The sequence below is a fragment of the Pipistrellus hanaki genome (assembly GCF_964339955.1).
Source record: "Pipistrellus hanaki genome assembly, chromosome: 13".
NCBI classification, from domain to species: domain Eukaryota; kingdom Metazoa; phylum Chordata; class Mammalia; order Chiroptera; family Vespertilionidae; genus Pipistrellus; species Pipistrellus hanaki.
The window spans coordinates 14,068,554-14,094,362 of NC_140515.1; the positions used below are offsets into that span (position 1 = coordinate 14,068,554).

At 45.1% G+C, this 25,809-nt stretch overlaps 1 protein-coding gene across 1 annotated transcript in view; it reads right to left on the bottom strand.

The window, feature by feature from the left end:
• ATXN7 (ataxin 7) overlaps positions 1 to 25,809 on the bottom strand; it is a 151,011-nt gene that overhangs the window by 74,323 nt on the left and 50,879 nt on the right. Inside the window, 2 exon segments of the mRNA XM_084902707.1 lie at positions 23,545 to 23,613; positions 23,794 to 24,102. Of these exon segments, the coding sequence (XP_084758833.1) occupies positions 23,545 to 23,613; positions 23,794 to 24,102 (378 nt within the window).

Sequence of the window (25,809 nt, forward strand, 5' to 3'; positions counted from 1 at the left end):
TTCCACCATTCAGTCAATTTGCATATTAGCCTTATATTATATAGGACTAGTGACCCGGTACATGAAATTAGTGCACTGGAGTGGGGAGGGGCAAGGAGGTGGGAAGGTGTCCCTCAGCTCAGTCTGCATCCTCTCCAATCTGGGACCCCTCGGGGGATATGTCTGACTGCCAGTCCAAACCGGCAATCGGACATCCCTCTCACAATCTGAGACTGTTGGCTCCTAACGGCTCACCTGCTTGCCTGCCTACCTGATCGCCCCTAACCACTCTGCTGCTGGCCTGATCAACCCCATCTGGCCCACCTTCCAGCCTGATCACCCCTAACTGCCCATCCCTGCTGGACTGATTACCCCCAACTGCCCCCCCCCCCCACTGGCCTGATAGCCCCCAATGGCCCCCCGCCAGCCTGCTCCCCCACAACTGCCACCCCGGCCCCCGCTGGCCTGCTCACTGTCATCTGTCCCACCACTGGCCTGCTTGCCCCTGACAGCCTGATTGCCCTTAACCACCTCTGCCTCATCCCTGCCACCATGGCTTTGTCCAGAAGAATATTCAAAAGGTCTCCTGGTCTAATTAGCATATTATCCTTTTATTAGTAACTAGAGACCCGGTGCACGGAATTCATGCATGGGGGGGGGGGGGGGGGTGTCCCCTCAGCCCAGCCAGCACCCTCTCCAATCTGGCAACCCTCGAGGAATGTTCGACTGCCCGTTTAGGTCCAATTCAGGACAGTTGGACATCCCTCTCACAATCCAGGATTGCTGGCTACCAACTGCTTGCCTGCCTACCTGCCTACCTGATTGCCCCTAACCGTTTCTGCCTGCCAGCCTAATCACCCCCTCACCACTCCCCTGCCACCCTGATTGATGCCTAACTGCTCTCCTGTCAGCCTGGTCACCCCTAACTAACCTCCCCTGCAGGCCTGGTCCCCACCAACTGCTCTCCCCTGTAGGCCTGGGTCCACCCCAACTGCCCTTCCTTGCAGGCCTGGTCACCCCCAACTTCCCTCCTCTGCCAGTCTGGTCATCCCTAACTGCCCTCCCCTACAGGCTTGATTAGCCCCAACTGCCCTCCCTTGCAGACCTGGTCCCTCCCAACTGCCCTCCACTGCCTGCCATCTTGTGGCAGCCATCTTGTATCCACATTGGGGCAGCCATTTTGTGTGTTGGAGTGATAGTCAATTTGCATATTACTCTTTTATTAGCTACGATAGAGGCCTGGTGCATGGGTGGGGGCCGGTTGGTCTGCCCTAAAGGGGGTCCTAGAGCAGAGTGGGGGTCCCTTTGGGGGGCAGGACCAGTCTAGGCAAGAGGTCTGAGGCAGTTTGCATGCTGGCTATGGGGGGTGAGGGTCCCCACTGGGGGCAGTGCCAGCCTGGGTAAGAGGTTGGGGCAGTTTGCAGACCTGTCACATCCTCATTGGGGTGAGGGTCCCGGCTGGGGATGGGGTGGGCCTGGGCAAGGAGCTGATGACCGTTTGCAGGCTGGCCACACCTCCTTTGGGGTGAGGGTCCCAGCTGGAGGGCTAGGGGGCAGGGCCTGCCTGGGTGAGAGGCTGATGGCCAATTGCAGGCTGGCCACACCCCCATCGGGGTGGGGGTCCCTATTGGGGGGTGTGACCGGCCTGGGTGAGAGGCTGAGGGCTGTTTGGGGACAGTTTGCAGGACTGGTCTAACCCCTGGCTTTGTCCAAAAGGACATCTAGAAGGTCTCCTGATCTAATTAGCACATTATGCTTTTATTAGTATAGATGATTGGTGAAACTAGCCACACTATTTTTGTTCTCTTTTGTGCCAATGCATAGTATAATTTTCACAAGTTATGAAGCACTTATGAGACAACCCTCAGGTAAAACTTTGAGAAGTATGTTTCTTGTAACCAGTGTCAGAAAACTAGTTTGTACTGTGTACTCATCTTTATAGTGACCAAAATGCAGTGAAACAGTCAAGTAACACTGCTGACAGAGCAAATAGGGACTCCTGGAAAAAACAAAAACAAAAACACTGTTGGTACTGATATCATGTGAGAGAAGGCACTGTTTTTCGACCTGAGCTATATACGAAGGTCCAAAACCATGCGAAAAGCAGTTAAAGGGCATCATCACAGAACGTTAGAATATGCAGGCTGTTTTAACGTTCGAGATGGTGATAGGGACTGGTAGAATATTGGGGACCAGCTATAATTGTAAGAAATATTAATTATGCTTTGTTAACCATGATTATTTTGTTCCGATGAAAGAAGGCACATTGTAACCTGGCTGGGAGTTGCATGTGGGCCCTGGGGGCTCACCAGGAAGTGAAGCCCATCCTCCCATCAGGAGCTGCCTATTATCACGGGAAGATTAACAACCTGCTGCAGAAGCCAGAATCAGCAGCTCTTTGGAGACCCCAGCCCTTTGCATTGCCTACTTCCCCATGTAACCTTTGTCCTTCTACCCAATATAAGCAGCTGGCTTATGGTGGGGGCAGAACAGATTTTTGTGGATGACCTGCTGCTCTCTCATACTGCTGGCAGTATTGGAATAGACGCTCATATATGATTCAAGTCTGTCTCTGCTTAATTGGCGCAAGTAGTGACAAGTAGCACTCACCCTCTGACTGTCCAGTTACAATGGTACATTTGAGGCTCTGAGCTTCCAATCCATTTACAAAGCCCAAACATGCACAGAAATACTACATTCCTTAATTACAAAGCTGCCATCAAATGTGTCAATATCAGCCTCTGGGAAAGAATACAATAATGCACCCTTCAGTTTTATAATCCATCCTAAAAAGAGAAAAACAGGCATTCTGGAATCAAAGATAGTAATAAGTGCTCTGGCACTTCATAGCACAGGTGCCTCTGTGCAACATCGGTGGAGTACGGATGGAGTGGGTCTACCTTTCTTAGTAGCTGCTCTCAGGTCTTTAGTTACTGCACCTCCACAGAATCTCATCAGGGGAAGAACTAGCACTCTCTCAACAGCTAACACCAGCAACCCCACCATTCATTCACTCATCCCAACATTTCCCAAGCACCTCCTATGCAAACCCTGAAGACCATTCCTACAGGCCAAGCGCTGAGTGAAGGACTTTACATATAGAAAAGGGATGGTTCTCAACTCTGGGGGCAATTCTGCACACAGCCCCCCACCACTTCAACACTGACAGTGCTTGGAGATGTTCTTTGGTTGCAACAGCTGGCGGGGTTAGTGCTAACTGGCATCTAGTGAAAAAGGCCAGATATCTTGCTAAAAATCCTTTCACACACAGATTCTCCCAAAATAAAGAATTATCTGGCCCCACATGTCAGTAAGACAGGTTGAGAAACCCTGCCTTAATTAAAGCACCCACAAAATGGCCTATGGGGGAATGCTATTCGAATACATGCCCATTTGTGAGGAAACTGAGGCTAGGAGGTGATAGATAACTTGCCCAAGGTTGGCAGGGAAGTGATGGAGCAGGGATTATATAACTCGGGAAACCTGATGCTGTTCTGCCCACATAGGAAGTACTTAAAAATTGAGCCACCAGCACAGAGCACTCTTCCTCAGTTCTCTTCCCGCCTCACACAGGCGGTCTCTTTCACAGCACCTTCCCAACCCATCTTCAGCTCTGGAGAGAAGTGTAAGGGAAGGATGACTGAGTGATTTCTCTATCCATTGATTAAAGAGTGGTTTCCATATGCATAAACAAAAACCTTCCTGCCCCTAAGAACCAGGCAGTTCTTACTCTCTGATAATTCTCTTTCCAAAAGTGGTGAAACTTCGACACTCAGTGTGCCAGAGGCCAGACTCAATCAAAGCCTCCAAGTAGGCAGGAATGAAAAGACAGGACACAGGGTGTGGTTTCACTTTCCCAGATCCTGGAGAAACCAGTTTTTGACCTCTCAGTACCCATTAACAGCAAAGGCAACGATAGTTCTGAAAATAAGGATGGACATCAATAGGTCTTCCAGTACAAAACTGGTGAATGAATCAACCATCCATCTTCCAATTAGCTATTTTTTAAAAATAACGATTCTATCGTAAAATAAATACTTAAAAAAAAATCAATTAGTCACTCCCTCCAATACATACCTGTGAGACATCAAATTTATTGTCTCTCCAGCAGAACCACTACCCTCCCCAGAAAGGGTAGTTAACAAAATACTCGGCACAGGTTTATTCCAATACCCAATAATCAAGAGGGAGGTAAAGGGAGATTACACAGGGACATTATATTTCCTTTTTTTGGTAAAAGAAAAGTAGCTGAGACTATAGTCACTAAACATTCTGTTCCTTACTCAACCCCAAATCCTGTTATGAGGTGTACAATTCACTCAATATGGACTTTTTCCAGGGAAGTGAAAAACAGCTTTTGCCATTGTTTGAAACTATGGACGGCAGTGCTTGCAGAGTAGATGAAAAAAAATCAACAATAACCCTGGCTGGTTTGGCTCAGTGGATAAAGTGTCAGCCCACAGACTGAAGGGTCCTGGGTTCAATTCTGATCAAGGACACACGCTCTGGTTGCGGACTCAGTCCCCAATGGGGGGTGTGCAGAAGACAGCCAATCAGTGATTCTCTCTCATCACTGATGTTTCTATCTTCTCTCTCTCTCCCTCTCCCTTCCTCCCTCTTCCTTTCTGAAATCAATAAAAATATATATTTTTTAAATCCACAATAAATTGGCAAAAAATTGTATCCCAGATTTTGTGTGGATTAAAGAGCAAATATCTTAGGTTGGAGGGGCATTAGTCTCAGGGAATCACCAGGACAGGGCAAAAAGTGTGAACCAGGTTGATGGAGATTCAGATATGGTGCCCAACCTGCGGGCTCTGTGGCAGGAAGGGCTCAGCCAGCGCTTCCGTCTGGGAGAAAGCTGCCCCTCCAGCTCTTACCCTGATTCCAGGCAAGTTAGTTCCTTCCAAATGCCCTAGGTTCCTTTCAAGCTGCTGCCCCAGTACTGGAACTCAGAGGGAGTTAGTCAGAGTAAGTCCACGCACGGCCCTTTAAGAGAACTCCCTAGGACTGCAGCAGCCATGTAACTCAGTCACCACTCCTGTTGGTTTTACAGCCAGAAGATATGGGGACTTCTTTTTCGGGCTCTGGAACACTGGGCTGAGGGCCTAGTGGGGATGGGACTCCTGACTCCTCAGAGAAACCTCCACAGCCAAGATATCCCTCCTGATTTTAAATCACCACATGTTGAGTGTGGGACCAGCTGGTTCCACGATTCCAACCCACATCTCTGCCCCTCCTACCAGTCTCAATGTACTGCTTCTTTAATTCCCTAGTTGTAGGTCTTCCTCTCAGTTAGATTTCAGGTGGTTCTGAATGATGGTAGTTTTGTATTTTAGCTGTAATTTTGATGTGGTTGTGGGAGACCAATAATGAAGGTTAGACTGCATTTTCAAATCACAGGGCTCTTCAGTTTACACAGAACAGAAGACTGAAATTTCAATAGCCCCAAACTCAGGGGGAAAAGTTGGAACCTGCTAGTTCCTTATGGAGAAACAGATTTCAAGAAAAAGGAACTGTGCCCCCAGTCATCAACATACTTTGTCACCTAGATGGACCTCCAACACTTGAAAAGTGTTTCTGGAGGGCACGTGGGCGTTGCCTACTTAAATATACCCCCCATTTGTCTGTTTACTTATAAAATAAAAAAAGACCAAAATTTCGCTAGTGGTAAGAAGCTTGTAAAAGTACTTTAACTGCAGCACTGTTGGAAGCAACAAAAGTGCCAGTGGCCTAAATAGTCACAGGAGTTGAGTTTAAACAACCAGGGTAATATTCACAATATTAAATACTATGCAGCAGTTTAAAAAAACTTAGGCTGAGCTGTCCACTATGGCATACGAAGATGTTCTGGCTTTAGACATAAAGCTGGACCAGAGGCCCAGGAAAGCTGCCTGAAAGAACGAATGTGTAAGTTGGCACCTAAGCAATGAGGGTTAGCTTTCTTTCTGATGGAGTAGGGAGTTAGTGCAAAAAAGGGAGCAGGGAGGAGAGAAAGGTGTCTGCGGAAAGGGGCCACTTCCCTGCATAGAGAGAGCTCATAACCTGAAGACAAGAGCTCAGGAGCCATGGTGGCCTTCAGCAAACAGAACCTGGTCCATCAGCCACATTAAGTAGTTTGAGCTTTCCCCTAAGGGCCATGGAAATCAGTGAAATCAGTTAAGCAAGTCGTTAAAGCAATAATAAATACCTTTGGATGTCAGTATCAGAAAGAGCACCCAGTCTGTCTCTCATTTGTCTTTGATTTATAAATAGCTTCAGTCACAAAACTTCTCATAAAATTTCAGGATGGATTGAACTTTTTATCTATCTGTCTATCTGGAAAGATGCAAGGCCACAAGATATCACTAAAACAAAAAATGGTAAGTCATCTCAGGCTGGTCCATTTATGACTCTTAACCCTCTGTGCTGCATTTACTCGTGAACACTATAGAAAATATTGCTGTGAAAGGATTAATTAAACAATATGGGAAACTGAACAAAAACCCTGCTTTAACTACAAATAACAGAGACTTGCTATGATATATAAAAAGACTTCAGGTATTTTTACTGCTAGTGCTGAACACTATTGGGTTACATAGGCCTTTGAATATCTGTTGAAAAGTATATTCTCTCCCCATTCTCGGTTTTCTAAACTGTACTTATGCAAATGAGACAATATTTTGCATGTACTAGTATCTATGAGAAGCCCTGATTTCAAAGTACATGCATTAATTCATGTGTCTACTTCCATTTCTATACTTAAGGCTTTTTTCCCCCATGACACAGGTTAATCAGTCACAATTTACATCCATCACCCATATCAAGACATGAGATGGTCATTAGAAGAGAGGATTTCATATGAACTCTTTTCCTAAAGAAAGAGTTAGAGAGGTAGGGGCAATATAAAGAGGGTATTGGTGTAAAAGAAGATCTCCTAAACAAGAATACAAGAGTAACCCAAGAGGATTGAAAACAAAGAGAGAGCGAGAGCAAGTGCAAGAGCACAATAATGTACCTTCTGCCTAGCCAGTATGGCTCTGAGGTTCAGAGTTGACCTATGAACCAGAAGGTCACAATTTGATTCTGGGTCAGGGCACACGCCCAGGTTGCAGATTTGATCCCCAGTAGGAAGTGTGAAACATCATTGATGTTTCAGTCTCTCTCTTCCTCTCCCTCCCTCTCTGAAATCAGTAATATATATTTTTAAATGAAGTTCTTTCTGAAGAGAAGGCAAAAAGGCCTTAAGGAAAAGGAGACACCAAAAAGCTGTCAGTCAGACATCCTTAACACTGTCGCCACCACAGCTGCGCTCGCCAGCCTTGCTGGTTGAGGAGCACTCTCCCTGTGGAAGCACACTAACCACCAGGGGCAGCTCCTGCATTGAGCTCCTGCCGCCTGGTGGTCAGTGTGCATCATCAGATGGTCATTCTGCCATTCGGTCAATTTGCATATTAGCATTTTACTATATAGGATATTTTCATCAGGTGAATAGGAACTTGAGTTATGATGCCAAACCAACCACTTGCAAGACATATTCCCTACTCATTCCCTAATTACCATTTCATAAAGCTGACAACACTTAAAATTTCCTGGGGATTTGGAAATAAAAATAAAACTTATCTTTTAAAATGAAAGGAAAAAGCTGTCTCTGAACAGGGACTTGTAAATTTCACCAAAATCAAGCATTAAATTCTAACTTCTCAAAGAAATCAGCACTGCTTGAAAAACCATTAAAATATACATTAAGATCTATTTTTCCTGTGTGTGTGTGTGTGTGTGTGTGTGTGTGTGTTTTAAACAAACCTGCAAAAAAAACCCCAAAAAACCCAGATTATGTCCAATTCAGTCATAACTATTTTAAAACCCTAGATTTCTGCCAAAGGCTACTGAGCAGGTAACTCCCAGCTCCTCTGGATAGAAAGGGAGCCTCTCAGTCATTTCTCCACTACCTGTCAGCTGCTTCACCAACAGGCAGTGTGAGCCCACTGTGTGCAGAGCAGACAGGATGCTCGGAGGGGCTTTCGTGGCCAGGCAGAGCAAGCTGGCCTGGCCTTCAAGCACACTCCCATTTGCCTTGTGCCATCCTGTCACATGTAGGCAAGACCCCAGTAATGCAAAATGACCAAAGCAAAGAAAAGTATCTGGTGGAAAGTTGTGTTGTTGTAACCTATTTCCCTTTTGGAAAGCACCACCACAAAACAAGCAAAGACAGGGGTAAAGAATGAGAGGTCAATCAGCTTAGCTACTTAATATCAACCAAAACGCAGTGCAGTGAGTGAAATAGTAAATATTAGTGACTTCAATTTTCAAAAGAAAAGACTCTGGGATAATCTTGGCTTACATACCAGGCACTGTTATAAAAGGTTATATTGGCTGTGTTTTAGCTATGTTTACCTTCTCAGCTGCAGACACTGAATACATGTCACTTCCCTGTTACACTTCAGAAATTTCTAAGTTTCAGCCAACAAGCTATGAGGATTTACTTTCTGAGAGTTAAGCATTTCTCCATCAGGCATTCTACCAATTCTCTCTCTCTCTCTCTCTCTCTCTCTCTCTCTCTCTCTCTCTCTCTCTCTCTCTCTCTCTCTCTCTCTCTCGTGCACGCGCGCGCACACACAAGCACACACCCCTCCCTGCCTAAGTCTAAAGTTCTCAGAAGACACCTCCACTTTCCCCACTAGAACTTCACTGCTACTACTATTCCCTAAACATCAATGAAGCAGTATACTTGAATTTAAACTGCTCTTTGGACTGTGCATTGATACTTGACTTGTTTGCCAGTATATCAAAGCCTATTCCAAGTGCCCCTAATAAATGGCAGCCCAAGAAGCAGAAATTAGCTGTCAATAATTGGACAAACCAGGGAACGGCTTTGGTATCATCCAAACCAGAAATTCTAGTTTTGCCACTTATAAACTGTGTGGTTTGGGACAAGTTAGCCTCAGTTTTCTCATCTTTAAAATGGAGATGCTATAAGTAACTGCTTCACAGTATTGTATAAGGATTAAATGAGGCGATCCATGTCAAGTTCTTAATGCTGTGCCTGACACGTAGGAACCACTCAAATAACGAGAGCAACTATCATTACTATTACTCACCACCAGGTATTGGCTATCATGCTTAGTTTTTCAAGTTCTCAAATATTTTTAAAAAGCATTTTCCCACTTAAATAAAATGGGAATGCAAACCATATAGCCATCAGGATTGGACACATCTTCATAATTCTTAAATGCCATCTATCAGAATCCTGTATTTAAGGTGCTATTTTTATTTTCAAATTACTGATGAGGAGAAATATGGGTCTTTGTGAAATCTCTGCTAAGATTTACCTGGCACTTGATGATACTTGGGCTTACCAACTTTAGTAATCTATCAGGATGGTTTGGTTTTTAAATTATAAACACATTAAATGTTTTATTTGTTACCCTGGTGCAACTACCTCTTCAAAGAGAAGACTGTAATTCATGGATAGTTTATAAACTCACACAGCACAGATTATTTTCAGCAACAATTACCAGATTTTAAGAAAACATCTACCAAACACAAGATCATTTAAAGAAATAGTCATCGCAGCTGCCAGTTGACAATGAAAAGCTCATAAGATAAGAGGAATAGAAAGTGTAGCACACAGACTCTATAGTAAACTCTGGGCCTGCCTCCAGTACAGTAGTTCATCAGAGTAGACAGAAAAAGGCCTAGAAGTAGGCATAAAAGGGAGGGAGAAAATAAATTTCCTATTCAGAGGCCGAGAAAAGCACAGAGTTTATCATGGGAAAGAAACCCCCGGTGATGTAACTGAGGGATTTAGGCACGCAGTTGCCACTTATTTGCACATATCCAGTTATTCTAAAACCAAAACCCATTTCTCACTTCACAGCATGTTGTTACTCAACCAAAAAGGGTGCTAGAACTCTGGAAACAAAGATAAACAATGCTCTACCAAACTTCATGTCCAACAAGGGAATGAAATATATGGGGGTGACCACTTCCAACAAAAAGCTGGAGAATATCATTAGTGGGTAGCCTATACTGTTTTCCTGATCCAAGTCAATGTTGCAAATTTAGCCAACACCTATGTAAAAACTTGTCCTAATACCTCCTGCGCAAGATTTATACCTCAAATCTAGCACTAAGGACATATTTTTAGCAAGAGTGATGGCTTGCTTTATATGGACACAAAATACTAATGAACAATTTTTGATAACAGCTATGAAGTATAGTGATGTGGAGGACGCTTTTAAGAAAGTGACACCTAACCTAAGGAAGGTTTCCGGGCAGGAGAAGCAGCAGTCCTGCAAGGGGTCCAAGAGGAAAATGAGCCTAGTGTGTGAGAGGAACTGGAAGGAGGCCAGGGCACCTGAGGCATGGAGGGCAAAGGAGATAATGGAAGGCGACAAGGCTGGACAACCTGGCAGAGGCAAGACTAGGCAGAGCCTGTGGACTACAGGAAAGGAATCTGGATTTTCAAGGGGCTACAAGGCCCCAGGTGATCTGCCTCCCCAATACACTCCTGACCCTCAGCATCTGATTCCTATGGCTACGCCGCCCCCCCCCTCCCCGCCCCCCGCCTCCTCCCCCCGCCCCACACACAAACTTCTCCAGCCATCTAAGCCCCTGCTGTTCTTAGGACACATCAAAGCCTTCTCCCACCAGAACCCTTGGTTTGCTGTTCCTCCTGCCTGAAGGCTCCTTCAGGATATCCACATGATTCATATCCCACAAGTCTGCCCAGGTTGCAGGCTCAGTCCCCAATAGGGGACATGTAGGAGGTAGCCAATCAATGATTCTCTCTCATCATTGATGTTTCTATCTCTCCCTCTCCCTTCCACTCTGAAATCAATTAAAATGTTAAAAAAAAAAAAAACAACAACCTTATTTCCTCAGTTTATCATTACCTACACACCTGAGGATTTCTTATCAAGGAGGCAGGCTACATCCATGCCCCATTGGTCTCCAACTTCTAGTTTGGTAACTACCAATTCAAGTTGCACACTGCTGGAGCTCACACTCTTAAAGCTCAACCTCAGGACAAAGCACAAACTCCTTTCTTCGTTCAGCTCCATTCCTGCCTTCCACTACTCAAGCCCGAGGGCTTCCACCAAGTTTCAAACTCCCCAGAGATGACCCCATCTCAGAAGTTGCTCCTATACCACACTGGCTGACTCACCCATCAAGGCTTACCAAAAGCTCCAACCCTTCCTTTCACCTCCTCCAGAGAGCCTCCCTGACATGCCCCTGCTTCCCCCTCTGGTCTCTGACAGCACTCCACCTCAAGTTGTTGAGATTCCCAATTTTGGGGTTCACGGGACTACCATCCAAGGCCTCACAAGGAAACGTGTATTTTCTTTTAATTGCACTGGGAGGCCTCTAGGACATGACAGCCTGCTTACTTGGCTACCTCTGTCTGTTTGGAGAAAAAGACAACATTTTTCCTCTCTCAACTCCTAACTCCTCTTCTAACTCCCCTTTCTTCACAGTAATGACAGGAAAAAACAACCTGCCTTATCTTCCCACAAATCTCTACCTGCAACTGATATGCTTGCTTTGCCTCTTATTACAAAACTAAAGGCCCCCGTGCATGAAATTCATGCACAGGTACAATCCAGTCCCCAGGCTTGGCCTACAATCAGGGCCATCTTCCCCGGCTATTGGCTCCTCCTCCTGCTGTCACCCATCTCCGGTTCCCCTGTTCACTATGGGGTGATCAGAGCCTGATGGCTGCAGGGAGGGACCAAGAGGTCGGTCATTCACACCCACTAACCGGACCCACCCCCACTGTGGGTCACCCTCAGGTGGTGTGACCGGCGAGGCGGGGGCCTTGGCCTGTCATCACCTGTGTCCCCCCCACACACACACCCATCCCTGTTCCCTGTTTGCCATCAGGTGATGGGAGCCTGCTGGCCAGGAAAAAGGACCAAGAGGTGGTCAGTGCGCCTCATAGTGACTGGTTGAGCGTTTGTTCTGGTCGTCCGCCATTAGGGTAAATTTACATATTACCCTTTTATTATATAGGATAAGGAAGTCTCAGATTGTATCCAAAACCGACACATCTACTTAGGTTCTGAGTCCTATTCCCTTTTTCCAAATCAAGGTATTATCATTGTGATTATCCATTTTCTCTCATGTGCTCAATCATTCCTCACTCCTGAATCATCTCCAAAGTAGAGAAACATGCCCTAATAAGATAAAGTAAATAAAATTAAAACAAAAAGCTTCCCTTTATCCATGCCCCCATCCTGCTATTGCTTCATCTCTTCATCGTCTTTCAAAGCAAAACCCTTTGAAGACCTGCCTACACTTGTCCCCTCCACTTCCTCAGCGTCAGTTTTGGCCTCCTCCACTCTTCTGATTGAGGTCATTAATGACCTCTGCACCGCCAAAGCCAGAGAAGAATCCCTGGCCTGGCTTTTTTAACCTCACAGCAGCATCTGACACAGAAAATCCCTTCTCACTAAACGCGGTTTCTTCTCCAACTTCCACACCACCACACTCGCCTGGTTCCCTTCCCCTCTCACTGGGAGAGAGTCCTCACCTCTTTTGCAGATTCCTCCTCACCACAACCCCTCAATGAGGGCTCAGACCTCGGCCCTCTTCTGTTCTTCACTGAAAAGCATATCTTAGAGCAACTAGCCCCATCGCGCTCTCTCCAAGCCCTCCTTACAGTGATGATGCGACCTCACCCAGCGTCTCCAGGCCAGGCTGCTCCACCAAGCTCCGGACTGTGGATTCAGTTGCCCACTCCTCAGCTGCACAGGAATGCCCAGTGAGCACATCAAACACAGTGTAGCCCAAACAGAACTCCTGACTGAGCCTCCATGTCCTCTGCCGTTCCTCAGCTTATTAAATGGTATCAACTCAGCTCCCAAGCTTCAGATCCCCTAACTTTCTCCTGCATCCACATTCAATCTTCACTAAATCATGTCAACTCCACCTCTAAAACATATCCTTAAGAGGACAACCTCTCTGCATTGCCACTGCCATCACCAGGATCAAAGTCACCATCCCCTCCCACTTAGCCTTGGGTATCTACACCTTCCCCCCAATCCATTCGCCTTAACACAAGGGGAATTAGATCAGGCCATTCCCTGCTGAAGCTCCCCCCCTCCCCCGCAACCTCCCCCCAGGCTCCCATTACACTTAGGATAAAGCCGAATTCCTGATCTTTGACCACAAAGATCCTGATCTGACCTGGTGCCTCATTTCCCACCACTCTTCTCCATTCCCATCTCCGAGACCATGTATACCTTCTGCTTGGAACACTTTCCCCTTCTTCCACATGATCCAGTGGCCACAGTTCTCTCATCATTCAGATCTCAGCCCAAACGTCAAGTTCTCAGAAAAGCCTTCCTGATCATGTCAGCTAGAGCCCAGCCTCCCCACTCCCAACTTACTAGCCTACCTGATTGAGCGCTCACCGTCCTTGAAAATGTTTGTGCATTTACCGTGTCTCGCTTCACTGGAGGGCAGGAGCTCTTTCTGACTTGTGTCACTCTATCCTCAACACCCATCAGAGAAGCTGGCACTTAGTGGGTGGCTCCATAAATATTTGCTAACCAACTGCCTGCTTGGGGGTTAGGGCTGTGCCTTTTTCCTTGTTGGCAATTGTAGCCTCAGACTCTAGTCCAGGAAGCAGCACAGAGAAGGTGCCTGTCAAATGCTTGTGGGACAAAATCTAAATGAATGAAGGTGAAACAGCCAGAGAATTCTCAAGGCAGGAATCACACAGGACAAAATATCTTGAGGCCTGCCTAATGACAGAGTCTGATTCTTGTCAGGAAGTGAAATGACCTGGCTGGCAAGTTGGAGTCCTGCCTGTCAAGAAGTGCTCAAAGCATCGACATGGGTTTACTTGATCAAATACCAAATTCCCAAAGGCCAAATCCTGTAACTGAAGATGTGAATTTGGTCCAGAGTGGAATTATACAGAATGATGGCTTTCATGAATATGTATTAACTTCAATAATAATAATAATAATAATAATAATAATAATAATAGAGTGATAATGTTTTTCCCCATTAAAACATCTGTCTATATATCTACCAAAGAGAACAAGGTAACTTAAATGAAGAACTGCTTCAAGTTAAAATAGGAAATTTCCAAGAACTGAAGAGGAAATTTTCTAAATTCCCTCATCACACAGGGACTGCTTATGAAACCCTTAGTGACTGCCACAACACATACATAAAATCAGGCATCTCTGCCCTGCCGACATGGCTCAGTGGACCTATGAGCCAGGAGATCACAGTTCCATTCCCAATCAGGGCACATGCCCAGGTTGCAGGCTTGATCCCCAGTGTGTGGCATGCAGGAGGCAGCCAATCAATGATTCTGTCTCATCACTGATGTTCCTCCTTCTCTCTCTCTCTCTCTCTCTCTCTCTCTCTCTCTCTCTCTCTCTCTCTTCCTCTGTGAAATCAATAAAAATATATATTTTTTTATAAATCAGATATCTCTGACCCATTTCCCAACTTAGTAAGAATGACTTTATTCTATTGGCTATCATTTCCTTTCTTTCCCAGAAAAAGAGGTTTGTAAAAACACTAACTACAGGCTTCCAGAGGAGGAGCAGTGTGAGTCTACAAGCAGGAAGGTAAATATCCACACAGGTCTGCGGGTCCAAAGAGACAACAAAGAGGAAATAAAAAATGCCAATTCCCACTTCTCATTTTTACTCGAGTCCAAGAAAGCTTGAAACTGGAGTTTGTTTGCTACTCTATTTCCCTAAACAGGCTGCCTCTCCTGTCTACAGGTTGCCTGCCAAAGGAACACTGGCATTGCACTTCCTGCTGCCCCCCTGACAGCTCTGGCTGCCCACTTGATTAGAGGCCTGCTCAGAACACTGTATTCTCATAGTTGCTCATTTGATTATTGACAAAATAATCAAATGAGCAACTATCATTTGTTGAATTACTGTTAGACACTGTACAAAGTGCTGAACCTGCTTTTTGTCATTTAATCCTCACAAACACTATGTGGTACCACCCCCCCCCCACCCCCCCATTATACAGATAAGTTAACAGAGGCTCAGTAAAGCTACGGAAATTTCCTTAAGTTATTCACCTAATAGAGATGAATTTGAACCCAAATCTATTGTAATTCTGAAACTAAAGTTCCTAGTGCATACTGCCTCTCTCTTAAAGTTGCCTTTTGCAAACTTATCACATGGAACTGCTTTCTGCACAACACCCACTAATAGCACCCAGAAGTGGGGTAGCATGGAAGTCACTTTGGGAAGCTGATTTAAGGCAGAGGTTCTCAAAAACCAAAATACATACTGCTCTCCAGAAAGCAAGCACGTGTGCACATACACACACACACACACACACACACACACACACAGAAATATGGACGATGCAGTAAGTCTTTCCTAAACCTAAACTTTCTTCAAATTTAAAGGACTGTCCTTTATTCCAGAACACTGGCCCTCTATTTGTATGGTGGTAAGAATGATATATGTGTCTAACTATAAGTATAATAAAACGCTAGCACCTTTGTTTGGGCCTCAGTTTGTTGCAGAAACTTTCCAGCTTCTAATATAAAAACCCAGGGAGCACTGGCTAAAAGCACTCTTCTTCTTTTTCCTACTGCAATACTGGAGTTCAGAGCTGTGGAAAGCATCTGTATAACCTGGGAGGGGAATATTTCCTGTGTTATGATTGTGAATCTAATTGATAATACACTATTATTTCTTCCTTGCCAAAAGCTTATACATAAGAGAAAAAGCATTTCATGTTAGCAGGGTCTTTATTACAAAGAGAAACAAGAACATTTAACCTAGTTTTATGTTAGGAGTGCCTGAAATGCAAAAACCATTCTTCTCTTTCTCTTGCTCATTTATAATATTCCCTGCTGTACAAAATGAATATAAATGTAACCCTCTGCCTTTTTCTCAAAAGTACAGTAACTCCAACTGTTAAGTCTACTAACAGGCTTCCCTTTCTCCTTAGAAGTTCAATCAAAAAATACTTTATAATCAGAGGAGCACATTTATTAGAAATACTGCCATAAACTTTGAATATCAATGCGATTAAAAGCAATCTTGTACTGAAATACTATTTAAGTAGTAAAATTTCACTTCTCCTTTTTAAAAGAAATTTTTAATGGCCCAAATCCCAGATGATTGTTTGCTATCTACTGCAACCTTATCTTTCATTTAATCTTTTTAAAAAGCCAATTACTTCCAATGCAAACTGCACGCTTCCCCCCAGCTAAATATATATATTTCTAGAAGAACTGCTAAATACAACATATAGACAGTTGTAAAGCATAGCAAAGAAATAGCTCTGACATTTTTACTTAAAATTATTTTCTTTTCTTTTTTTTTTTTTTTTTGTAAAGATCAGTATTTCCAGCCAAGTATAAGGAAAACAAAGTCATAGCAACCTGCTCAAGCTCATGAGAAGCGGGTGCACATTCTGGAACGGGTCAGCACAGCAGAGGGTGGAGCATGTGGGCTGTGGGGTTAGGCAGATCTGGATTACAGGGCCTCTTACATGCTTTGTGATCTTAGTAAGCACCTCACTTCTCTAAGCCTCAGTTTTCTCCTCTGTAAAATGGGAATAATGGTAACATCTAGATCACATGTGTCAAACACAAGGCCCGCGGGCCAAATCCAGCCCGCCAGGCCTTGCAATGTGGCCCACACTGCACTGTCATCACTGCACTCCGCTGTCAGTTTATGACATTGTCAGTTTATGACTGTTCAGTAAACCATTCGGCCCTCGATTTAGGCTGGATTTTAGATTTTGGCCCCTTCTCTGATTGAGTTTGACACCCCTAATCTAGATGAAAGGGCTGCTGTGAAGATTACATGAGGTCAAATCTGTGCTGGCATAGAATAAAAATTCTCACCAAATTTAAGCTGTCCACATACAGGAACATTGTGAGATGTGGACACAAGGAAGCAGGATGTCCTTATAAGGAAAAAGCAAAACAATATAAGATATAGGTCATACTCTAATGATGCATAAATCCCTTACACTTCTCTCCTGAAATAAGAATTTGCAAGAACGAATCAAAACTAAATGGAGCTCTAGATGGTTTGGCTCAGTGGGCAGAGTAGCAGCCTGCGGACTAAAGGGTCCCGGGTTTAATTCCGGTCAAGAGCACATGCCCGGGTTGCGGGCTCAATCTCCAGTGGGAGGCATGCAGGACGCAACTGATCAATGAGTCTCTCTCATCATTGATGTTTCTCTCTCTCCCTCTCCATTACTTTCTGAAATGAATATAAAAATATTTATTTTTAAAAAAACCCTAAATACAGTACAGTTAGGAACCCTATCCTACTACTGCAGGTAACATGCATGATTTCCATTAACTGAGAAGCCTTGAAGGTTGAGGAGCTCAGCATGGATTGTGTAGGCGCTGCATTTTTCAGCAAGTCTAAGGACATTGATGAAGTATGCTGCTTCATCAATCAAAATGCAGATTTGCTTCCTGGTGAATCTCCTTATAATTCCCAAACCTACAACAGGGTTTCAGCTTCTGTAAGCCAGCACAAGGGCAGAAATTCTGAAGAATATGAGCCCCCATAACCTTTTGAAAAGCCCATAAGAGTTCTAGATTCTTTCACTAGAATATTTTCACACCATCAGGGACTTAATAGAAGCCAAGCAACAACTTCACAGCCCCAGGCTCTTGCAAGCTGAGACAGTAACAGCTCTGTAGATGCTTCATTTGCATTGTCCTGAAACAGGAATATGCCCAAGGAAGTGGCAGTGAGTGACAAAAGCAAACAAAGATAGGTACGTTATTATACAAAATCATTTCTTCCTCTCTAGCTCGACATATTTCTTCAATATTGAATAAACTTTTGGTGTAACAATAGATTTTACTATTCTGAAGATTCACCCTCTCAAAACAAAGTTCAAAGAGTTCTAAAATCAGATTCTGTAGAATGAGTTTTCCTTCGTTAACCAAGAGATCCATTAGAACAAGGACAGTAAACTTTTTCTGTAAAGACCCAGACAGCCCGTTCTGGACTTGGTGGGCTGTAAGGTCTCAGTCCCACCTACTCAGTTCTGCTATTCATCCTATGGATACGCCATAGTCAATAAGCAAATGAATGGATGTGGCTATGTTCCAATGAAACTTTACTTATGGACACTGACATCTGAAGTTCATATTTTTCACGTCATAAAATAGTCATCTTTTGAGTTTTTATTTCAACCATTCAACAAGGTAAAAGTCATTCTTAGTTAGTCTGCAGGGAGGATTTGGCCCACAGGTTGAAAACAGCTAAGGTGTCACAATCAGGAGAAAGACTTCCTGCTGTAGGGGAGCGGGGGACTCTAACTTCTGGGTTACTGCTGACTTTACAAGCAGAGAGTTTCCTATAGGAACTGCCAGCCAGGGTGCTGTGAGCATCAAGTGTGGGCAATCTGCAGCAGAATCACCTGCATAATTCTTACATGTGCATTACTGGGATTCTGATGCAGTGAACGTGGATCTCACCGATTTCTGTCTGAGGCTCGGTTTCAAACTCCAATTGAGATGCAGGCAGTCTGTAAGCACTGTCACCTGCAGAACCCTTACACAGTCAGAGAGAGATGAGAAATGGCAGCCTGGCTGCCTGAAAAGGAGGTGCAGAGCACTTTAAGGCTCCCTTGTGTAGGAGACAAGCTGAAGTCCATAGAAGCATAAAAAAGAAAACCAAAAGAAATGATATGTCTGGGATGTCCTTCAAACTAACTCAGTGTGGGGAGCTGGATAGAGAAGAAACAACACTGGGTCATGACTCAGTTGTTTAAGCTGTGTGATGGATAAAAGGAGGCTGGCTCATTAAAGTAGTTTCTCTATTTTTATAAATTTCAAATTGTACACATACACACACACACACACAGACACACACACACAAAGAGGAAAATAGAAGAGGAACTCTAGAGAAAAATAAAAATGTTCTTAACTTCAGGGAGGGGGTTTTATGCCTATAATGTAGTTATTTTAACAGTACTTCACAGAAACATCCATGTATTTGTCTTCAGGTTAACTAAAAACTTTTTTTTTTTTTTTTTTACCTAGGAAAGAAAAAATTGGTATTGTTCTATTAACTCTGTCTGTGTTGATTGAGGCTAACCTACCTCCCCAGTCTGTCTTTTAATAAAAAAAAAAACACAAAAAAACAAACCCACCTAACTGCCAGTAGGTGCCAACCAGCATCTTTTCCATCTTGCCTTAGGCTCAATTATGACCCTGTTATTATGAGGAAAAAACACCTGTCATCAAGTGTGGACATCTTCCTGGGTTGCCATCTTATGCCCTCGCCTAAATATCAGAGATAAGAGAGATGATGTCCTGTCTGCACTCTTTCAGGAAAGTGTAAATGAAGTGCTAACCTCAGGACAGACAGCAACAGGACCTGCTGAAAGACAGCCTCTGGCCTCCCCAGTGGCCAAAAGCACACCTCTCCTCAGAGGCTAAGTCACAAATTGGTCACCTGAACCCCTCATCTGTGAGTGACTCAGTTCAATCTTTATGATAGCCCAATGAGCATTGTGCTGGAGCTAAATCCGGGGTGAGGCAAAAGTAGGCTTACAGTTGTGAGCACGCCAGAGTTTATTCTTGCATAATTATTTATTAATTATTATGTTATTTTTCATAGGAATAACTGTAAATGTACTTTTGCCCCACCCTGTATATGTGAGTCAGCCATGCCAGTGTCCTCTGGGAACTTACACTCTAATGAAAGCCAACATATATGATCCATGCTTTCACATGGTGATTTGTAGAGCAGAGAAGAAGAGGAGGGGTTACTATATTGTATAATAAGCTTAAGAGGAGTCAGAGATAGCATCCCTAAGAAAATGCTATTTCCCAAAAACACTGTTGACACCCACAAGGACACCATATAGTTTATTTGTTTTTAATTGCCAAGAAATTAAAGTCTTTAATGTTTTCATTTTTAAAGGCTCCCTATATGTTCAGGCACTAATATAGAAACCTTTAACCAGTTAACTTACACCAATCAAGTTCATCTAAACATAATTTTGTGGACTCTAGAGTTTCACAAATCACGTGAAAAGAAAGGTATTATCTTCTGAGTTCAGTCATTTGAATTAAGTAAAATCTATCATCAATCTTTTATCAACCAAAATCAACCCTACAATCAACAGATGTTACAAATTAGAAGAAAACAAGGCAATGCAAGTATGAGGATAAAGATGAAAACTGGCTAACCTCTGAAAGATAACTGAAATCTTATCCTAAAATTTGCCTACTTATTAATTGGAAGAGGGAATGAGGGAATGATATATCAGCTAAACCTCAAATAATCTCACTTCCATATAAATCAATAATTCCAACCTTCCCTACAGCCATAACCACTGGGCATTCTTGCCATGAGGAAACTGGTAAAAAAAAAAAAAAAAAAAAAAAAAAAAAAAAAAAAAGGACAAGAGGAAATAAAGATCAAGACCTTAGGTTGGTAATTTTAAATCTGAGGACCTGAATCCAAGAGAAGCTGTGGACACTTTCCCTAGAAAGTGGGCATATATACTACTTTGCATAAAATTTCAGGGAAACTATGACCCCCTGAAGCCCACTGAAGTCCTGGATTAAAAACTCCTGACCTAGATAAACGTCAAATCAGAAAATCAGGTCTCAGACTATCAGCAGCTGACAGGGCTGTAAGAAGCATACAGTCATTTCCAATACATTATCTAATTAAATTGCAACCCCTACAACCACCGTGGGATGTAGGTATTACCATCTCCTTTTACAAAGAGGGAAAGCTATAATAGATTCTGAGAGGTGAAGGAACTAATTCAAGGTTAAACATCCTCTTCTCACACCCAGATTACTAATCCTTAGGTCCTCAATCATGAACTAGGGAAGAATTTAAGAACTCAAGTCCATACTTCAGGACATCTTCCAAGATGGAGAGTTTCTGACTTCTGGCACAGTCACACCTTGGTTCTTGAACATCTCCCATCTGGAACAATTCAGTTCTTGACCAAGTTGTTCACAGAAAAAAAGGTCTCGGTTATCAACCAAATCTTCAGTTTCTAACCTGACAACCTTTTCACAAGGATATCTCAGTAAGACAAAAAGCTTCTCTGGGGTAACAAAGGAGAGAATGTTTTTGCTGCTGGTTAAATTGAGGATCAGCACAATTTTAAAACATAAGGGAGCCTTGCTAATGTTGTAAGGGTGTGAAAGTGCTCACAAAACAGCAATCACAGGCAACTGAATAAGTAGAAAAACTTGTTGATTGGATAAAGGAAAAGCAGTTAGCCAGTGATAGCATTTCAGAGGCAGTGATATAAGAAAAGTCCCTTAAGGCTAGTAGAGGTAGTAGTGTTTATTTATAAATTAAACAGCACATTAGACACTTATTGTATATAAGAAAGATTAAAGCAATAGGAATCATTTGGGGGTCTGGAATGGGTTAATTCAATTTACATTATTTCTAATGGGGAAAAATGATTCCGTTTTCAAACAAATCGCTTCTCTCACAGCTTTCCATTAAGATCCAAAAGGAGGATCCATTATACTTCATATGATGAAGTTATTTACACATTCCTTCTCAATTTAACCTCACTGACAAGAGCAAGTTAGTATGGATGTAATTCCAAAACACCTTTTCTTGATAGAAAATAATGTAACCAAAGACAAAGGAAAATTGTCTAATAATTTTTGTTAATTTTAAAATGTATTTTCCTTTCTTAAGCAACCTGACATAAGCTCTTTGATAAAAAACAAACAAAGGCCCCCTGGGTGAGTGCTGAACCTTCTCATGATGGGATTTTTTAAAATGTCCTAGAAAATCCTGTCACAGATGAATCAAGATCTGACTGAATTAAAAAACTTGTTTCTACTCCAAACAGGCAGGCAGAGTTTCAGATGAGCATCCTCTGAATGGTTAGAGTGGTTTAAAAAATGGTACCCCTAACAGTCCTGAATAATTTGGTCAGAATCACATACAACCAAATCTATTACCCCTCTGCACATCAAGATGGTAGTTCAGAGATCTTAGATCTTCATGGTCAAACCTGCTAAAGAATACGTCCCCGCAGAAAATAACGAACACTGAGAAACGGTCCAGGCCACTGAGTTAAGTGGTCTCAGTCCAGGTGTGAAACATCTGCCCAGTGAAACATTTACACACTTACTCATCCTCTACGGAGAAATTACCAATAGTTAGCACGCAGTTTTCACACAGACTTAGAAACCCTTTCTGGGAAATGTATCCACACCCATAGAATGAAAACTAAGAACAAGTGCAGGTCAGGTCCTCTAAAGCTCTACTCCAATTGCTTCCTATGAGAGTTGCCACCTAGTGATTTTAATTTTTTAAGCCCAGGCAAGCTGCCAATTCAACACTAAAACCGGACTAACAACTGACTTTTCCTATTGCAACATCACCAGCAAGTCCTGTGCTTTACCTCTTTTTCCTTTGCTTGCAAACAGCAATTCTCATTTTCAAAATCAACTAATTTGCTCTATAATCTGTTCCAATTGGAAGCTCTCAGAGAGCTGCCAATGGAATTACTCTTCCTCCTAGTGCCAAGAGGCCAACAAGTGGCCAATTCAAAAAACCAAAACAGTAGATGTGAAGAAAAGACCGGCCCTAAACACAATAAATGTGAGGACAGTAACAACCAGCCAACTCCGGACTTTAATATGTTCCACTTGCCAAAGTTCTACCTATTCTTGTGCCCTGGACAGTAACTGTGCCAAAATAAATGGCTACATGTGAGAAATAAAATTGCACAGGGGAATATAAACTCAGTATTTTGGATCACCAAATTCCACTCAAGGCCTTGTCCATAGTACCACTGAAAATAACTAACTGGACCTGAACCTAAGGTTGACTGGCCTCAGGAGTTCTTTCTGACCAGGCCTGGCACAGGCGTTAACTAGACAGCAAATGTGACTATTTAACAAAACAAAACAAAAACAGAGGAAATCTGAAGGAAGTCTGACAGTTTAGATGGCTGACCTGACTTGCATTGGGAGGCACACCTTTAGCTACAGATATTTCCCTACAGTATTCTTCTACCACTAAAAGCTGACCAATAATTAGACTGTTTTCACCTTCAGGGCACTATATAGACTTGTTTCACCTTATGTATCCCCCACTCCCCAATCTTGACAGCTCACAAAAGAATCTGACCAACCGCTCCTCAGCTGTGATGATCCTGTTGAACTTTTGTAACTCAAACTCCATAAAAGTAAGGCTGCACAGGTAACGTGCCATCTTTTTTAAAGTTCAAAATTCATTTTGATCGCCTGTAGAAAATTTCAGGTGGCCAGGTTTCCTTTCCAGAACTCCTGAAAGCGTTTGCGGAAATGCTTTCGGAAGCGAATTCCTTCCTCCACTGGTATTCCTCTGTCCAGGTCAAACCTGAACTCCCGCAGGTGCCAGCGCTCACCACTGAGCAGCCACAGGAGGCTCCAGGCGCTCCCCATCACGGAAAGCCCCTCGGAAACCAATTTCCAACCGCTTCGTCCTCCTCCCGCTTCTTCCTCCCCGACAGCATCCCCGCGCCCGCCGGGAGGAGAGGGCAGGGGGGCGCCCTGCCCGGGGAAGCCTGCGAGGACACTCCCGGGGCTGGCACGGGCTCCTTGGGGGGCGGACTCACCTTCGCGACAGAGCCCCATGACTTCGCGGTTTTTCCCAAACTCCTTGAAACTTTCGTCCAGTTCCGTCCCTAGGAGACACATGGGAGGGGAGGCAGGTCAGTGCGGGGGTGACGCGGCTCGCGCCCGGAGAGGTGCGGGTACCTCGCTCCCCCTCCGAGCGGCAGCATCTCTGCCCCCGGGCTGCGCGGCCGCGGGAGGGACCGGCCGGCGGTGGGCGCGGGCGGGCGGGGAGGAGGGCGTGCACTCACCGTCCTTCCCAGGAAGTTTGGAAGCCTCGACCCACAGATTCCACGACTGTCCCAGCATCGCTTCGGGACTGGGCAGGGGCCTGCGCTCCCGGACGGTGGCCATGGCGGCGGCGGCCGAGGTGGAGGCGGCGCCGGAGCCGCTGTCCTCCGGCCGGAGGCGCCGAGGCGGCGGCGGCTGCCGCTGGGGCTGCGGGGGCTGCTGCTGCTGCTGCCGGGCGGCCGCCGCCGCTGCTCCGCCCGCCGCCGCCGCCGCTCGGCGCGGCTCCCCCCTGACGTCATCCGCGGCCCGCTCCGACATTCTTTCCGCTCCTGCAATGCAACAAAAAGGGAGCGCGGCGCGTTAAGGAGGCGCCGGGAGTTCCGGCGGCGTGCGCGGCCCGGCCGGGTGGGGCGCCTGACAGCGGCCGCCGGCCTGCCGCCCCGGCCTCCCCCCGCCCGGCGCAAAGTCCGCGCCTCCCGCCCGCTTTCGCTTTCGTCTCCGCTGCCTCGGGGGAGGGGACGAGCCGCCGGCCCCGGGCTCCGCGGCGCCGGGTCCCCGCCTGCCTCTGCCCCGGCCCGGCCCGGAGGCCGGCGCCCGCCTGCCCGGCCCGGGAGGCCCGCATCCGGCCCGGCCCCCGGCGCTCACCCTGAGGCCGCTCGCATCCCCGGCCCGGGCCCTTCCGTCCGCGCGTCCGTCCGCGCGGCGGCACCGGCCGGCTCCCTTAAGCGGAGGCGCCTCCCGCCGCCTCCTCCCCCTCGCCGGTCCCTCCCTCTCGGCTCGCTCCGGCGAAGTTTGCACGTCAAGCCCCCGGAGTGGAGCCAGGGCGAAGTCGGAAACGGAGCCACCTATGGAGGAGCCGGCGGCCCACCCCGGGGTGCCGCCGACTGCGGTCGCCGTCGGGCCTCCGCCCGGCCGGAGAGCGGGGCGCGGGGCTGGTGAGGAGCTGAGCCCGGCGCTCGGCGGCCGCGCAGCTGTCAAAGCATGAATGGGCCGAGGCCGCCGCTGAGGCCGCCGGGCGTGCAGGAAGCCGCGAGCAGCGAGGAGACCGGCCCAGGTGACGCTCCCGGTCCGCCCGAGGTCCACCGCCGGAGGTCACCGCGTGTCTGGGGGGACTTGAACTTCTTGTCCATTAAAGAGAAGACTATACAGTCAGTGTAAGATGGAGTGCAGGAGAGAGAAGAGGGTGATCCTGCACTGACATTTGGGGGACACTACCCCAAATTTCTGTTTCCCCTTCTATTTCCCCTGGAAGTGATTCATTAATCTCAAAAGTAATTTTAAAAATCCAATTCACTTTGAATTCGAAGTTATTAGTCTCTCCCTCTTTGCTTAGGGCTGGAACCCAGGGCTTAGGGCAATGCACAGCATTCCTAGAAAATGTTTAGAAGATAGTTTTCTGTCCAATTTAGTTCACTAAATTAAGCACCTCTCCCAACCACACACACAGAGCCCAAAGCTTTTGCTTCATTGATAAGGAAAGATGGTAAAAGGCTGCTTCATGAAGAGCATGTAAAGATGTGAAAATCTGAAGGCTGAGACAAACAAGGATTTTGATCATGTTTCACGGGGGTAATACCAGCACTCCTGTGACACGTGGATCTCGCCTGCCTGCTCCCAGGTGCTTTCTCTCGGTAGGGAGGAAGCAGGCTACTCCTGGGCTTTTTATCTCGCTCATCTGGTGTGAGAGAGGTGGCCAACTCTCTGCTAAAGAAACAAAGTCCAACTTGTAGAAACATAAAAATGTTTAAATAAGAATAAAAATTAATAAGTGTATTGCACCTAAACTCAACAAAGGGCTCTTGTGAAAAGCGTTGTTTTAAATTTTAGATGAAAACTTTTAAAGCTTTAGAAAAAAATACGTGATTTATTTTTAAAAGATTTAGAAATAAATATGTAAATTTTTTCTGGATTCCATGCAAATGTTTCAAAAAGTGAAACTATGGACGCTTCCTGTCCTTATCTAAGAAATAGTAAAAACAAAATAACCAAAAGAAACAAGTGAACTGATAAAAACAATTTCTAAAGTTTTAACCCAA